The sequence below is a fragment of the Bombyx mori genome, chromosome 13 (genome assembly GCF_030269925.1).
Source record: "Bombyx mori chromosome 13, ASM3026992v2".
Taxonomy (NCBI): Eukaryota; Metazoa; Arthropoda; class Insecta; order Lepidoptera; family Bombycidae; genus Bombyx; species Bombyx mori.
The window spans coordinates 17824093-17840354 of NC_085119.1; the positions used below are offsets into that span (position 1 = coordinate 17824093).

Here is a 16262-nt window from a genome sequence, read left to right on the forward strand (position 1 = left end):
TACAATGGCCGAAGTTTCGCACGATACTCCTCAGCGATCGTATTTAGAGCAAAACATAGGATCGGTGCTAGATAAGCCCTGCATAAAGCCATAGTTATTTTTGGATAGTGAACACTCTGATCTTAGGCGGAAGTATTTCATACAGTTTCATAGTGTGGCTTAACAGCTTCATCCCGCGATAGTTGTTACATTCATATTTACTGCCCTTCCCCTTATAAAATTAAATAGGAACTATGGTACTCAATCTCCGCGCCACTGGCATTTTGGAAGAGCGCAACACACAGTTGAAGAGTTTGATGAGCGTTACGATTCGATTTTCGGGAAGGCACTTCCAAGCTTCCACTGGAATACCGTCAGGACCCGTGGCTTTCTTGTTGGCCATCTTTTCTAGCGCCATTTTAACCTGATTGGGACGTACTGGAGGTATAAGTCCAATTAATGTTCCTGCCCACGTTTGTGAGATGTATAGCAGCTTGAGTAGGGTTCAATAGCTGTTCATAATATCGATGTCAAGCTGATAGTACATCATTATCCATATACAATAGCTCATTATTTGGATCTTTAACAGTCCTACATTTAGTGGGATCCCTCGCATTCCGACAATGCTGTTTAGCGAGCTTAAATATACATTTTTGACCTTCTTCTGTTTCCAGTTGCTCGTACATGGTCTTTAAGGAATCTGCGCGCTCCACTGCCACTATTTTCTTAGTCTCCTTCTTTATTATTTTATATCTTTCTTTGCCTTCAGAAGTTTGGGTCGACTGCCAGGTCTTAAAGGAATATCTTTTTCTTTGAATTGCATTTTGTACTGCTTTTGTCCACCACCAAGTCTCTTTATTGCTTATTCTACGACCTTTTGTACGACCAAGAGTAATATTAGCAGCTTTTACAATGGATTTGCTAATGTCATTCGATATATTGTTATTAACTAATAATAATTGTTTTGGTGTAATATATTATTTTTGTTTTTTGAAATTTTTGTTTCCTACCTTATATTATTATAATATTACTAGCTGACCCGGCAAACGTTGTGTTGCCTTAAATAAGATTTCTAGGAAATTCTAGTGTAGAAAAGAAAAAAACCTCATTCAAACACAATACTTCATTATAACAAAAAAATATATATCCAAAAAATAAAAAATAATGTTTGGGGTGGACAACCCTTATCACTTAGGGGTATGAAAAATAGATAGTAGCCGATTCTCAGACCTACTGAACATACTATTGATACACAAATAAAACCAAAAAGACATGGCTGAAAAATGTATAGTGAGTAAGACACGAGACCGGCTTCATCCTCATCCCTACTACGTGATGTTTGCTGGATGAGTGGTGACACCTGGCGGGGATAACTGATCGATTGATAGTTGATCAGTAGTCGACCGGCGAGGGTGGGAGATCAAATTGAATTTAAAAAAAAACATAATTAAAGGAAATTGAAATTATAAACTCTGAATAAGAATTGATCATACTACAGTTATAATATTTGATTGCCATCTTGCAACCTTATTGCGGATCTGTGCATAGAATAAAAAAAATAAAAATCGGGATGGAAAAATAAGGGTTGATCGTATAAGAGTGAAAATTGAGAGTAATATGAATTTTTTTATTTGAAGTCATTACAAAATAAAATAAAAAAAGTGTGTGTGTCCGCTCCGACGCACGACTGGAGTTTACTGGATATAAAAAATTAAACGAAACAATACGAGAAATAGTTCTATATTACGACAACACGATACACTACAGATTATTAACAAATTAACGAGACACAAAACAAACGACTAACAAATATATGAAAATACAATAATGAGAGAAACGCGCGATCAGTACGAGGCTTTGTGGCGGACTGCCGGCGCAGCAGCCCGGCGTCACCTGCGATAACGCATTTCGTGTGACATGCGCAATCAGGCGCATAACGCATTTCGTGTGACATGCTAGTACGATTTTGGTCCCCATAATTTTCATACCCCGGGCCTATATATGTAAATCGATTCTAAAGGAGTAAACTCCAAAAATCTTGCTAAAAAAAAGTGTGTGTGTCCGCTCCGACGCACGACTGGAGTTTACTGGATATAAAAAATTAAACGAAACAATACGAGAAATAGTTCTATATTACGACAACACGATACACTACAGATTATTAACAAATTAACGAGACACAAAACAAACGACTAACAAATATATGAAAATACAATAATGAGAGAAACGCGCGATCAGTACGAGGCTTTGTGGCGGACTGCCGGCGCAGCAGCCCGGCGTCACCTGCGATAACGCATTTCGTGTGACATGCGCAATCAGGCGCATAACGCATTTCGTGTGACATGCTAGTACGATTTTGGTCCCCATAATTTTCATACCCCGGGCCTATATATGTAAATCGATTCTAAAGGAGTAAACTCCAAAAATTAAAGTGTATAATTAACAAATAAAAAATAGGGGTTGATCGTAGAGGGGTGAAAATTTAGGGCTGTATGTATTTTTGTATGCTGTATTATAAAAAAATAAAAAACAAAACTATGTCTAAAAAATAAATAAAAAAAATTAGGGGTGGACCACCCTTAACATTTAGGGGGATGAAAAATAATATTGTTCGAGTCTCCACCCTTTTTTTTTTTTTTTTTTGGAGTTTACTCCTTTAGAATCGATTTACATATATAGGCCCGGGGTATGAAAATTATGGGGACCAAAATCGTACTAGCATGTCACACGAAATGCGTTATGCGCCTGATTGCGCATGTCACACGAAATGCGTTATCGCAGGTGACGCCGGGCTGCTGCGCCGGCAGTCCGCCACAAAGCCTCGTACTGATCGCGCGTTTCTCTCATTATTGTATTTTCATATATTTGTTAGTCGTTTGTTTTGTGTCTCGTTAATTTGTTAATAATCTGTAGTGTATCGTGTTGTCGTAATATAGAACTATTTCTCGTATTGTTTCGTTTAATTTTTTATATCCAGTAAACTCCAGTCGTGCGTCGGAGCGGACACACACACTTTTTTTTTTTTTTTTTTTTTTTTTTTTTTTTTTTCTACAGGAGAAAATCGCCGGATCCCCACCCGCGCGGCAGGTGGGGTATGTGGGAGTTGAACCTCACTAAAAACTCCTGCCGCTCACAACCGGCGCCCTACCTCGGACCGGGCCGGAGCCCAGTCGGGGCTATTGAAACGGCGGGACAGGGTTGACGCAGAGCACATTACATCCATCCCACCGTCCCACGGACGCCGGACCGGTGGCCGCCAGCGAAACGACCACCGGTTCCCTCGTTCAGCGGGCCGAGAGCCCGCTTTGATGGCGCCGCGTTACACCTTCCCCCAGAGCGGTCGGGGGAACGCGGTCTACCATCACCCGGCTTCCTATTGCGGGTGAGCGTGCAGAGCACGCCACCCCTCGTCTGGGTCCCTCCCCGCACAAAACGGGTGGGACCCCTAGCTCTTAGGGGGCCAGGTCACGGATACGACCCCGGTCCCGACCCCCTGCTCGGCGGCGGCGGGTTTCTGCGTAGTGAGGAGAGCTTTCCCTCACTCGCCCCGCCGCCTCCTTCTGCGAGATGGTGCACTCGCAGAAGTCGAGCATAGCCTTCCATGACTCATCGCTGCCAAGCATCGACGCCACGACGCCAGGCAGCGACAAGTCAGGTCCTATCTTTGCGACCAGGACACGGCGCTGCACCTCCCAAGCGGGGCAGACAGCGAGCGTATGCTCCGCCGTGTCCAGGTCGTGTCCACAATGGTGACACCTCGTCGTCGGCTCAGCCCCTATCCGGCGCAGGTACTTCCCGAAGCATCCGTGCCCGGTCAGCACCTGCACCAGACGAAAGGTGAGACGTCCCTCGCCACGATTCACCCAGTCATCAAAGACCGGGTAAACCGCCTCGACGGTCCGTAGCCCCCACGTGGGGTTGGCCAATCGCCTCGACCACGACTCGAGCACGGACCGCCGAGAATGGGCCTTCCGCGCGCGCAGCTCACTCTCGGGGACACGCGCCACGCCCCGAGCACGAAGCTCGCTGCGCCACCGATAGTCGGCAGCGAGCGACTCCGCCTCCAGCTCCCATGGCGGCGTCCCCGCCAAAACACACGCCGCCTCGAAGGAGACGGTGCGATATCCGCGGATGACCCTGATGGCAACGGTGCGCTGCGGCCTGCGCAAGAACCGAGCCATAGTGGCCCGGTTGCGCGGCTCAGCCCACACAGGTGCACCGTACAGGGCCATCGATCGCACCACCCCCGCGTAGAGACGGCGCACAACCTGATCCGGTCCCCCAATATTCGGGAGCAGCCGGCTCAAAGAACCGGCCGTCCCCATCAATCGGGGGACCAGCCCCGCAAAGTGAGCACGAAAGGCCCACCGGCTGTCCAACACGAGGCCGAGGTACTTCAACTGCACCCCGACCCCTATCCGGACGCCTCCAACCACGATGTGGGTGTCAACGGGTGGCGCCCTCCGCGGCCCGTGAAACCACAGAGCCTCGGATTTATTGAGCGCCACGTCGAGACCCAGCCTCCTTATCCTTCCGACGACGAGGGCCACTCCCGCTGTGGCGAGACGGGCAGACTCCCTAAAATCATCCCCCCGGGCCACGACCAACGTGTCGTCCGCGTAACAAATAACGCGGAGGCCCGGGAGGAGGGCGCCCCTCAGCACCCAGTCGTACCCGATATTCCACAAGAGGGGGCCGAGAACCGACCCCTGCGGAACACCACGCACGACCGGAAAACGATGAAGGGTCCCACCGTACCCGGTACATACGACCGACCTGGCCCCCAAATAGGACCCAACCAGCCGGCGGAGGTAGAGGGGCACTCCATGCCTCTCCAGTGCCCCCCCTATCACGGTCCAGGGCAGAGTGTTAAATGCGTTGGCGATGTCAAGAGACACCGCCAGCGCCACCCCACCCCGAGAAACGGCCTCGTCCGAGAGGGACCGCACGCGAAGAATTGCATCCACGGTCGAACGGCCCTCCCGGAAGCCGTACTGCTCCGCCGACAGGTCAGGCCCCACCCCGACCAGGTGCCGAACGATGCGGGCAGCCAGAATACGTTCCAGCAATTTTCCCGCCTCGTCCAGCAGCACGATAGGACGATACCCGGCGGCTGTATCCACCGGGCGCCCCTCCTTCCTCAACAACACAAGTCTACCCGTCCGCCAGAGCGACGGAAACCGTCCCGACTCCAAGCAGCCATTATATAGCTCAAGGAGCCGGTCCCCCAGGGCACCGAGGGCCAAGGCCAATACCCGGCCGTGGACTCCGTCCGGGCCGGGGGCCGTGTCTTTCGCAGTCATCTTGACAACGGCCACCCGGAGCTCTGCCTCGGTAATACGAGGCACCTCAGCAGGAGCTTGGCCGTCGACGGTGTCAGACGGCCCGCCCATAGCGGGAGGGACAAAACCCTCCCGCTCCTGCGGGAACAACGCCGAAACGATGTCCCGCAGCTGCTGGGGCTGGAGACGCTCAGTCATAGAGGGGACCCACGGGCGCAACTTGCCGCGTACCAATTTGTATGGGCTCCCCCACGGATCCGCTTCGAGCGCCTCCAAGAGTCTCTCCATGTTCTGCTCCTTGGCCCGCCTGATGGCCAGCCGCAGGGCGTCCTTCGCAGCGCGATATTCGCGGTGCAGCCGAGCTTCCTCCTCCGCGAACGCGACGGGCTCGTCGCGCCGCAGGCGGCGGCGACGGCGGTGTCTAGTGCACCGGCGGCTCGCCCGAATGGAGACCGCACGCAGTCTTGCAATTTCGGGCGACCACCAGGGCGACTGTCGCCGTCCAGAGTGCCGAGAGCCGACCCGGGGCATCGAGGCATCACATATGCGGTGCATCGCGCCCCGGAACCATTCGGCCTCGGTTTCCACATCGACAGGTTGTGGGCGCTTGGGCGCCCACGCCGCCACCATAGAGGCCTCCACCAGGAGCTCCCTGTTCAGGAGCTTCAGTGCCCACCTAGGGAATGACCGGGATGCACTCTGCGGGGGGTCAACCCCGCGGGCACCCGCAGCCAGCGTCGGCGCAGGGGCAGAAAGATCGTACCGGATATACCGGTGATCGGACAACGATTCCGCCCCCACCACCACTCTCCAGCCGAGGACGCGCCGCGCGACGGGCGAGCTCGCGAACGTCAAGTCCACGATAGACTCGCCCGCCCACCGCACGCAAGTCGCGATCGAGCCCCTATTAACGATACAGAGACCGACCGCGACCGCCCACTCCTCCAGCAGCCTACCACGAGCGTCCGTGAATGGGGAACCCCAAGCGACAGACTTCGCATTGAAGTCCCCCGCCAGTATCACTGAACGGGGAGCGAGGTGACGAGCGATCACCTCTAGCCCGTCCAGGAACCGCTCGAACTCGACGGTAGGCCGATTCGGAGAAAAGTACACCCCGATCACGACGATATTTTCTAACTGTACCGCGACGATCCCGGGGCCCCTGGTCACCATCGCGGTTCTTCTGATATGTATGGCCGCCAAGCCATCAACGTCCCCAAACCAACAGTCATCCGCTGGGGGAACGAAGTATGGCTCGGCGACCACAGCCACGTCAATTGACCACTCCGCCATGGTCTGGAGCAACATGTCCTGAGCCCCAGCGGAGTGGTTCAAGTTTCCCTGCAGGAAGCGATAGGTGTGATCCATTAAGACTGAACCACATCCATCGCTCCCTCCCCTACTCCATTGCCCCCGCTATCGGGCGCGAACGCCTCAGCGGGGGACAAAGTGCCGGCCGGTGCTCTCCCGGCCAACCGCTTCTTTTGACGCCGCTTAGCTTGGCGGCGCCGATTTCGTTCAGCATTCTTGCTGGCCGGAGGGCAGGCCTTGCCCCCGGCCCGGTGGTCAGCCTTGCGCTCGGCCGCCGCACATAATAAGCAGTGCGGCGCAGCCGAGCACACGGCCGCCTTGTGTCCCGGCTGACCACAGCGAAAGCACAATCCGCTGCGGTCAACGGCACTCGCGCATTTAGCAAGGCAGTGCCCAGTGCTGAAGCATCTGAGGCACCGCCAGGCGCGTGGTTCGAGAAGGCGCACGCGGGCCGCTATCCAGCCCACGCGCAACCTGCCCGGTTCCCCCGACGGTCTCCCGGGCGGAGGAGCAGCCAAGGAGGTGGCCGCCTCTACCGGGCAACGCACCCAAACAGAGCCAGCCCCGGTATAACCGAGGCGCAGCTCGCCTACGGTTATATTCTCCAGGGCGCAGTTGCCCCGGGCGGCAATAGCCGCCGCCACCTCATCCTTAGTGGTGCAGTCGTCCAGGCCGGTCACTCTCAATTCAGCCATTTTGACCGGCCTGTGCACTCGAACCTCCTCCTCAGGCAGAACCGTACGGAGCTTCGCCGCCAGACGCTCCGCGATGCCGGAACTATCGGCACCGGGACACTCTAGTAGCTTGGCCCCATTGGCCGTCAGCCTACAGCGGAGGCCCTCCCCCGCCCCGATCTCGTCCAGATCAATAGCCGCGCACGCCCGGGAGACTACATCTCCGTATGACACGCCCTTGGCCTCGGCGGCCGGCAGCAGCGTTAAGACCACTGCCGCCGAACGCGGCGCGCGCGTCGACTTCTTCTTCGTCTTCTTTTTCTTGGCGGCCACAGGCGCTCGACCCTGTTGGGGAGCAGCCTGAGACGCCGCAGTGGCCGGTGCTCCACCCACTTGGGGAGCTGTCGGTACGGCCCTCTTGGCACCCCACCGGGCCACCACATTCCACCCCTCGTCCATGTTAGACGGGGGCGGGGGCAGCGGACGGGGTTGAGGCGCTTGCGATGTGCACTTCGCGTTAGCGCCGCCCCCCGCTTGGCTCTGTCTCGCCCCGGGCCCGCCCTAGTAGCTGGAGCCTGTACGGGGGTGGAGCGGGTCACTGCAGCACCCGACACCGCGGCATGTGTAGACGCCGGCCGTTCAGCGTCACCAGCGACAATACGTTTCGCTTCGAGAGCCGCCAGCCCGCCACCCAGCCTTTCCATTACAGCCTGGACGGTGCGATCGATAATCTCGTCCAGGCTGTAGCAATTCGGTTCCTGCAGGCCCAAGATCCGTGGCCCCGCGGATCCCTGCTGCCGCTCGACGGCCGTCGCCTCCCTAGACCGCGGCGACGGGAGACGCGAACGCCGCTGTACCGCGCGCGATGGTGGCAGCACGGGCCACGGGTCGCCAGCCGCCGCTGAGGGACAGGGACCCCGAGGGACCCCGGAGACCAGCGGCGACACCGCCGGCACAGATGCCGGAGGAGTCCGCGACCCAGCGGCACGCGGCAACGCGGGCGACGACCTCGTCGCGGCTACCCGCTTGGTAGCAGCAACCTTGCCATCGGGCCGCTGCTGCGCCTGTAGCTGTGCTCGGAGCCTCAAATTCTCCGCCATCAGCTGCACCACCTGGTCATTGGCGGAAGCAACCGAAGGCAGAACCTTCGAGACTCGCGAGACGACTTCCCGCAGCCTGCGGCCAGCAGCTTTGGTTTTGGCACTGGTCGCCGCATACGACTTGACGGTCTTCATGGCCCTGCCTATGACCAAGGCAGGGTCCCGAAGACCGCCCTCCTCCTCTTCCGTCGTCCGCCCGTCCAGCGAGGCGACAGACATCGACGCCGATGACGGCGCCGGTGACGGTTCGCCCTTCCCCCGAGCGGGTCTCCCTTTAGGGGGCGGCATCTCCTCCGCGGCAGAGGCCGAATCGGAGACTACCACCACTTTCTCCGGTGGGGCATCCGTGTCAGAGGACGACGTTTGCCCCCCCTCCCCTTCGCGGGAAGAAACTCCCCTTGATTTTCTCTTCCGCCTAACTTTCCCTTTCGGGCCAGCCGCCTCGCAGTCGCTGACGAGCGCAGAGCGCGTCGAGCCAGCGCTGGCACACCTCGGTTCGACGGGTTTTCCGCTGCCCGTCGCACAGCCCCCTTCATCGTGGCATGCTTTGCCCCCCCCAGAATACGTGGGGCAGCATGCTCCCACCGAAGTGGAAGCACGGAGGGATTCTCCACCTAGAGTGGTACCCTCCTTTTTTTTTTTTTTTTCGGGTAGAGGGCCGAACCTCCTACGAGGTCCCCGCGCAAAAGGGGCGCGCGGGGTATGTGAGACTCAACGATCTGCATGGTGTTGTGAGCAGACCGCGGGCCCAAGGATTTTAGAGCCCACCCACTAAACGACTCCTCTGCACTCTTACACCCGACGTCCGATCCCCTCCGAGGTCAGAACCCGGATGAGGTAGGGGGGCTACCGCGGTCAACACTACAACCAGACGGCGCGGCTCACCCCAAGGACGCCCAGCCGACGGAGCCTTCGAGGCGAATCGAAGGCTCTGAAACGTCGGCCGTCTCGGTACGGCAGCCCGTCGGGCCGCCCAGACGGTGCCGCTGGTGTCCCGGAATACCCCGCTGGACCAGAACCAGCCTGCCGGGTCGGGACGCGATACACCGTCGACCGGTCGCTCTAATCACTCCACGGCAGCGCGCTAGAGTGCTGGTAGCGCGCCGCGCGGCCTCACCCCCTCAGGTCGCCCCTTGACCTTCACCGGGGAGAGGCCGCCACCTACAGGGGCCGGGACGTACGGGCGTATTCCCGCCTCCGGCCCCCGGCTCGACGGCGACGGATCGGTGCGGAAAGGGAAGAGCTCTCCCTCTCTCGCTCCGCCGCCTCCTTCTGCGAGATGGTGGACTCGCAGAAGTCGAGCATCGCCTTCCAGGACGCGTCGCTGCCGAGCATCGTAGCCACGACGCGCGGCAGCGAGAGGTCCTCTCCAATGACCGCGACGAGGGCGGCGCGTTGCTCGTCGAATCCAGAGCAACGCGCCAGCGTGTGTTCCGCTGTGTCTTCCTCGTCACGGTCCGCGCAGTGGTGGCACTGCGCCGTCGGTTCCCTTCCGGCTATCTTGTGCAAGTACCGGCCGAAACAACCATGGCCGGTAAGCATCTGCGTTAGCCGGAAGGTGAGGCATCCGCGGTCGCGGCCCACCCAGTCCGCGAGAACCGGGCGGACCGCCTCGACGGTTCGGAGGCCGGCCGACGGGTCCGCCAAGCGGCGAGACCACGCCTCCAGCACGGACCGCCGAGAGTGGAGCCTCCGCGCTCGAACTACACCTTCGCCGGGGCGCCCTTCCCCCCTAGAGCGGAGGTCGCTACGCCACCTGTAATCGGCAGCGAGCGCCTCCGCCTCCAGGTCCCAGGGTGGCGCCCCGGCGAGCAAGCACGCCGCCTCGAAGGAGACGGTGCGGTATCCTCGGATCGCCCTGACCGCGATCGCACGCTGCGGACGTCGCAGCGCCGCGACGTTCTGCCGGGTCAGGGCGTGGCACCATACGGGCGCGCCGTATAGTGCCATCGACCGCACCACCCCCATGTAGAGGCGGCGTGCCACCTGATCGGGACCCCCGACGTTTGGAAGCAGCCGGCTCAAAGAGCCGGCCGTTGCCATCAGCCGAGGGCCCAACTTCTCAAAGTGAGCGCGGAAGTTCCACCGACCGTCCAGTTCGAGGCCGAGGTACCGAAGACCGGTCACCCCGACCCCGACGCGGACGCCTCCGATCACGAGGTGGGCACCCACAGGCGGCGCTCGTCCCGGCCCGTGAAAGAGCAGGGCCTGGGTTTTGTCGAGCGCCACCTCGAGCCCCAACCGTCGGATCCTTGTGACGACGTGTGCCACGCCTGCGCACGCCAGACGGGCAGACTCCCGGTAGTCCCTCCCCGGAGCCACGACCAACGTGTCGTCGGCGTAACAAATTACGCTCAGCCCGGGGAGGGGACCCCGAATGACGCCCCGCAGGACCCAGTCGTAGCCGATGTTCCACAGCAGGGGGCCCAGGACGGACCCCTGCGGAACACCGCGCTCGACGGGGAAGCGGTACATCGCCCCACCGTGTCCGATGCACTGGATCGACCTGCCCTCGAGGTAGGAGCCGATCAGTCGGCGGAGGTATGCGGGGACGCCGTGATACTCCAGCGCCCCCGCGATCACCGACCAGGGCAGGGTGTTGAAGGCGTTCCTTACATCTAAGGATAACGCCATCGCCACCCCGCCCCGGGATACGGCTTCATCGGAGAGGGCCCGCACGCGCAGAATTGCGTCGATAGTCGAGCGGCCCTCTCTGAAGCCGTATTGCTCCGCCGAAAGATCGGGACCCGTCTCGGTCAGGTGCCGGACGATGCGGGCCGCGACGATCCTCTCGAGCATCTTGCCCGCTTCGTCCAGCAACACGATGGGGCGATAGCCCGCGGGTGAGTCCGCGGGGCGCCCGTCCTTCCGCAGAAGGACCAGTCTGCCCGTCTTCCATTTCGACGGGAACCGTCCCGACTCGAGGCACGCTTCGAAAAGCCCCCCGAGCCGATCCCCTAGGGCCTCGAAGGCCAAGCTCCAGACCCGGCCGTGAACACCGTCAGGGCCGGGGGCCGCGTCCTTCGCTCTCATTCTGGACACGGCCGCATGGATCTCCGCCCCCGTGATAGGGGGAGGGGGCTCCTCGGCAGCGGGAACGCTGGGGCGACGCGGAGGCGTGCCCCACGTGGCGTCCATCTGGGGGGGCTCAAAGTTTCCCCCCGCTGCTGGCGGGAAAAGCGCGGAAACTATTTCCCGCAGCTGCCGAGGCTGGAGCCGCTCGGTCACCGGGAGCGCCCACGGCTGCAGTTTCCTGCGAACCATCTTGTATGGGCGCCCCCAGGGATCTTCGTCGAGCGACTCCAGGAGAGTCTTCATGCTCTGCTTCTTGGCCTCGCCGATGGCCAGCTGCAACGCCGTCTGCTTTTGACGACAGTCAGCGTGCAGCCGGGCCGCCGTCTCCGCGAACGTTGCGTCGCGACTACGGCGGCGGCGGTGGCGTGCGCTCCGGCGGCGCGCCCTCACGCACTCCTCTCGGAGTCTTGCGATCTCGGGCGACCACCAGAATGCACCCCCACGTGGTGCTCGGGGGCCGACCCGGGGCATGGCGGCATCACAAATGTTTGCCATGGTGCCCCGGAACCAGTCGACCTCCGCATCCACGTCCGCGAGCCGCGCGGGTTTTGGCGCCCACGCAGCAACAGCGGCCGCCTCCATCAGCAACTCCTTGTTCATTCGTTTCAAGGCCCACCTGGGGAACGAACGGGGCGCACCTTGCGGGAGCTCTTCCTCACCGCGGGCGCCCGCGGCTGACGACGACGACAAGGAGGAGGCGGAGAGCTCGAATCGGACGTATCTGTGGTCCGAGAGCGTCTCCGCCCCCTCGAGTACGCGCCAGCCGCGGGTGCGGCGCACGGCGGACGGGGACGCGAACGTCACGTCCACGTGAGATTGCCCGTTCCACCGCACGCAAGTCGCGACCGTGCCTCTGTTTAGGAGACAGAGGCCGGTCGCGATCGCCCACTCCGAAAGGGCCTCGCCTCGCGCATCCGTGCGGGGGGAACCCCAAGCCGTGCACTTGGCATTGAAGTCCCCCGCGACGATGACAGGGCGGGACCCGAGGCGGTGTAAAAGCGCCTCGAGCCCGCCCAGAAACCGCTCGAACTCGGCGAGGCTCCTGTTCGGAGAAAAGTACGCCCCGATCACGACGGTCCCGTCGATCCTAGCCGCGACGTACCCGGGTCCCCTGGCCACCATATCCAAGGGGGGTAACGCCGCGGACTGTCTCAACACAATGGCCACGGAGCCGTCGACGTCCCCCATCCAGCAGTCCTGGTCGGTGGGGACGAAGTATGGCTCCGCGGCGACAGCGACGTCGATTGACCACTCCGCCATTGTGTGGACGAGGAGATCCTGTGCCCTGGCGGAGTGGTTCAAGTTGCACTGGAGGAAGCGGTGGACGCAACCCATTACGGGGCTACGTCCATCGCTCCCTCGTCTGTCCCGCCCTGCGGCTTGACAACAGCCGCGGCGGGAACTGACTCACCGGCTGCCCTTTTTGCAGCCGGCTTCTTTTTCTTTCCGCCCCTCCTCGTTTTTGTAGAGGAGGGGGCGGATTTACACGCCGGGCCCCCGGCCCGGTGGTCGGCCTTCCTTTTGGCCGCGTCGCACAAGACGCAGTGCGGCGCGGCTGTGGTGCAGGAGGCTGCCTTGTGCCCCGGTTGGCCGCAGCGGAAACACAAGCCGCTGCGGTCCACGGTCGAGGGGCACTTGGCGAGGCCGTGGCCGGTGCCGAAGCACCGAAGACAGCGCCACGGCCTGGCATCCTGCAGCTGCACGTGGGCCACTACCCAGCCCACGCGTAGCCTTCCTGGGCTGTCGGAAGGCCGCCCCTGTGGAGGGGTAGCCAGGAGGGTCGCCGTTGCAATCGGGCAACGCGCCCACGCCGTCCGGGTACCAGAGTAGGTTACCCGGAGCTCCCCGACTTTGACGTCGGCGAGGGCGCAGTTGCCCTGCGACGCGATGGCCGCGGCGACCTCCTCCTTCGTGGCGCACTCGTCGAGGCCCGTGATTTTGACTTCTCCCATCTTCACGGGCCGGGCGATGCGCACCACCTCGGGGTCCGGCAGGATCTCCCTCAGCCGGGCCGCCAATTTTTCGGCCGCGGCGTTTGTGTTGGGGCCGGGGCACTCTATAAGACGAGCCCCGTTGGCCGTCTGCCGGACCTTGATGCCCCCCTCCACGCCGAGGGCGTCCACATTCACGCCGCCGCGCGCCTGGGTCATCACCTCGTGGTAGGTGATGCCCTTTTCTTTGCCGGCCGGCAGCAGCTCCACCACCACTGCAGCCGACCGCGGGGCGCGCGGCCTCCTTCGTCCAGGTCGGCCCCTCGGCTCCGCTCGACCCTCTTGGCGGGGAGCGGTGGCCGCAGGGGCGGGCTTGGGGCGCGGCGTGGCAGGCGCCGCTACCTTTTTTGGCCCTCGCCGCACCACCGTCGTCCAGGCCTCGTCCATGTTGGCCGGGGCCGGGGGCAGCGGGCGGGGCTGGGGGGTCGGTGCCGGTTTGGCGGCGTTGACGCCCCCCTTCTTCTTGTTTCGGCTCCTGCCGGGCCCTGCCTTCGCAGGTTGGGGCGGGGCAGGAGCGGACGCCGGTTTTTTCGTGGGGGCTGGTTTCGAAGCCCTTGTAGCCGCAGACGTAGAAAGAGCCCATTCCGATAGAGGCACCCGTCACGTGCGGACGTGCTCATCGTCCACTCGATCGCCCGGTCTTTGTTCGCCCGGCTTTTGTTAGCCCGGCCATTGTTCGCGCGGCCTGTGTTTGTGGTACATCTGCCGACTAAGTGCTCTTTCTGGAAGTTTTTATTTGTTTTGTTTCCTTTTGTTGTTTCTGTGTTCGTGGTACATCTGCCGACAAAGTGGTTTCCTGCAAGTATTTATTTGTTTTGTTTCTTTTCGTAATTTCTGTTTTGTTGTGCTTTTTCTTTGTCCTGTAGTAATCGCGCCGCATTGCCACCTGTGTTCAATAGAACCGCTCAGGTCCGAGAAGTTGGGGCCTCGCCGCAAGGCGAGTGTTTTCAAGACCCGGGGCCGCCCCACCTGGGTACTCAGCGATCATGGACGCTGTATTCGCGGAATTCCTCCGACTTCGCCACCCACAGCTCGCCTCGGAGTTTTTGGCCTTCAAGGCCAATCACACTGCGAGCCCTCTCGAGGACTCCGCCGCGCTCGCTGCTCCTGCGTCGCCTGTACCTGCGTGCAGAGCTTCTGCATTGAGCACCGCAGCCTCTGTCGTGCCTGCCGCTCCCGTGTCGCCTATACTGGCGAGAAAAGCTGCTGCGTCGTCCGCCGTGACCATCGTTTCAGCTGAGCGATCATCCGCGGCCTCCGTCGCGCCCTCTAAAACACCTACACTTGCTCGTAGGTCGCCTGCACCCGCCTCCTCGTGCTCCGACTCTGACTCGGACATGGAGGTCGACCTCGCCCCCGCCTCATCGACGGATGGATTCACCCTGGTACAGAAGGGTAAGAAGCGTGCCGCGGAGTCTCGAGCTCCCGCGGCCGCTAAAATTAGCAAAGCCGTGAACGCGTCGCGCCCCCGCCCTCAGACTCCCGTTGCGCCCCCAGCCCGTGCCACTCCGTCGCCGCGTCCGGTGGCACAAAATAAAACCCAGACCCCTCCCCCGGTTATCCTTCAGGAGAAAGCAGCTTGGGATCGAGTTTGCCTGGCCCTTAAGGCCAAAAATATAAATTTCACGAATGCCCGCAACCTCGCGAACGGCATTCAAATTAAGGTTCAAACACCCGACGACCATAGGGCCCTCTCTTCTTACCTCCGTAAGGAGCGTATAAGTTTCCATACGTATACGCTCCAGGAGGAGCGCGAACTCCGCGTTGTAATACGCGGAATCCCTAAAGAGTTAGATGTAGAGCTCGTAAAAGCCGACCTGTTAGAACAAGGCCTACCAGTGAATTCTGTGCACCGTATGCACACCGGTCGCGGTAGGGAGCCATATAATATGGTTCTAGTCGCTCTCCAGCCTACCCCCGAGGGTAAGAAAATCTTTAACACACAGACCGTCTGTAGGCTCTCTGGTATCGCTGTCGAAGCCCCCCATAAAAAAGGCACTCCTAGCCAGTGCCATAACTGTCAATTGTACGGGCACTCTTCCCGTAACTGTCACGCGCGCCCCCGATGTGTTAAGTGTTTGGGCGATCACGCCACGGCCCTCTGCGCTCGCGACCAAAAAACCGCGACGGAACCGCCTAGCTGCGTCCTGTGTCGAACACAGGGTCACCCCGCGAATTACCGTGGTTGCCCCCGAGCCCCTAAAATAAATCGCCGCGTCGCCCGCCAAAACCGCCTCCGAGCTTCCGGCCCAGACATCAAAGCCTCGGCACCCTCTGCGTCGCAGGCTAAGCCAGCGTTCGTTCCGGCGGCGGTGCCCAGTGTCTCGGCCTGGGCAAAACCGCTGCCGTACACGAACACGGCTACAACTCCCTCCTCCGCGATTCGTCCCGCCCCCGCGACTCGTCCCTCTCCCGCGACTTGCCCTCCGACCGCGTCCGACAATCTCGCTTTAGCGATCGACTTCTTTCAGTCGATCAACTTTGAGCGCGTTAACGCTTTGGGCGACGCCATTCGCGCTGCCTCCACTGCACAACACTTTATCGCCGTTGTGCAGGAATACGCCGACGTATACGCGTCATTAAATACGTACGTCCTCCCCTCACTCCGCCGGTAATCAATGGCGTATATAAGTAGAATAAAGCCCCTATCCGTAACGATAGGATTTTTTAACGCTTACGGTCTCGCAAATCAACGTGATCAGGTTTCTGACTTTTTGCGTGACCACCAAATTGATATCTTTTTAGTGCAGGAGACCCTACTTAAGCCCGCGCGCCGTGACCCTAAAATCGCGAACTATAACATGGTCAGGAACGACAGGCTCTCTGCCCGTGGTGGTGGTACCGTCATTT

At 59.8% G+C, this 16262-nt stretch overlaps 1 protein-coding gene across 1 annotated transcript in view; it reads right to left on the reverse strand.

Annotated features, from left to right (window-relative positions):
* Positions 1–220: 220 nt before the first annotated feature.
* The window catches only part of LOC119629393 (uncharacterized), a 33519-nt gene continuing 17477 nt past the window's right edge, over positions 221–16262 (reverse strand). Inside the window, exons 4-5 of the mRNA XM_038015076.1 lie at positions 525–770; positions 221–403 (exon numbers count right to left, since the gene is read on the reverse strand). Of these exons, the coding sequence (XP_037871004.1) occupies positions 221–403; positions 525–770 (429 nt within the window). The remainder of the gene's footprint in view (positions 404–524; positions 771–16262) is intronic.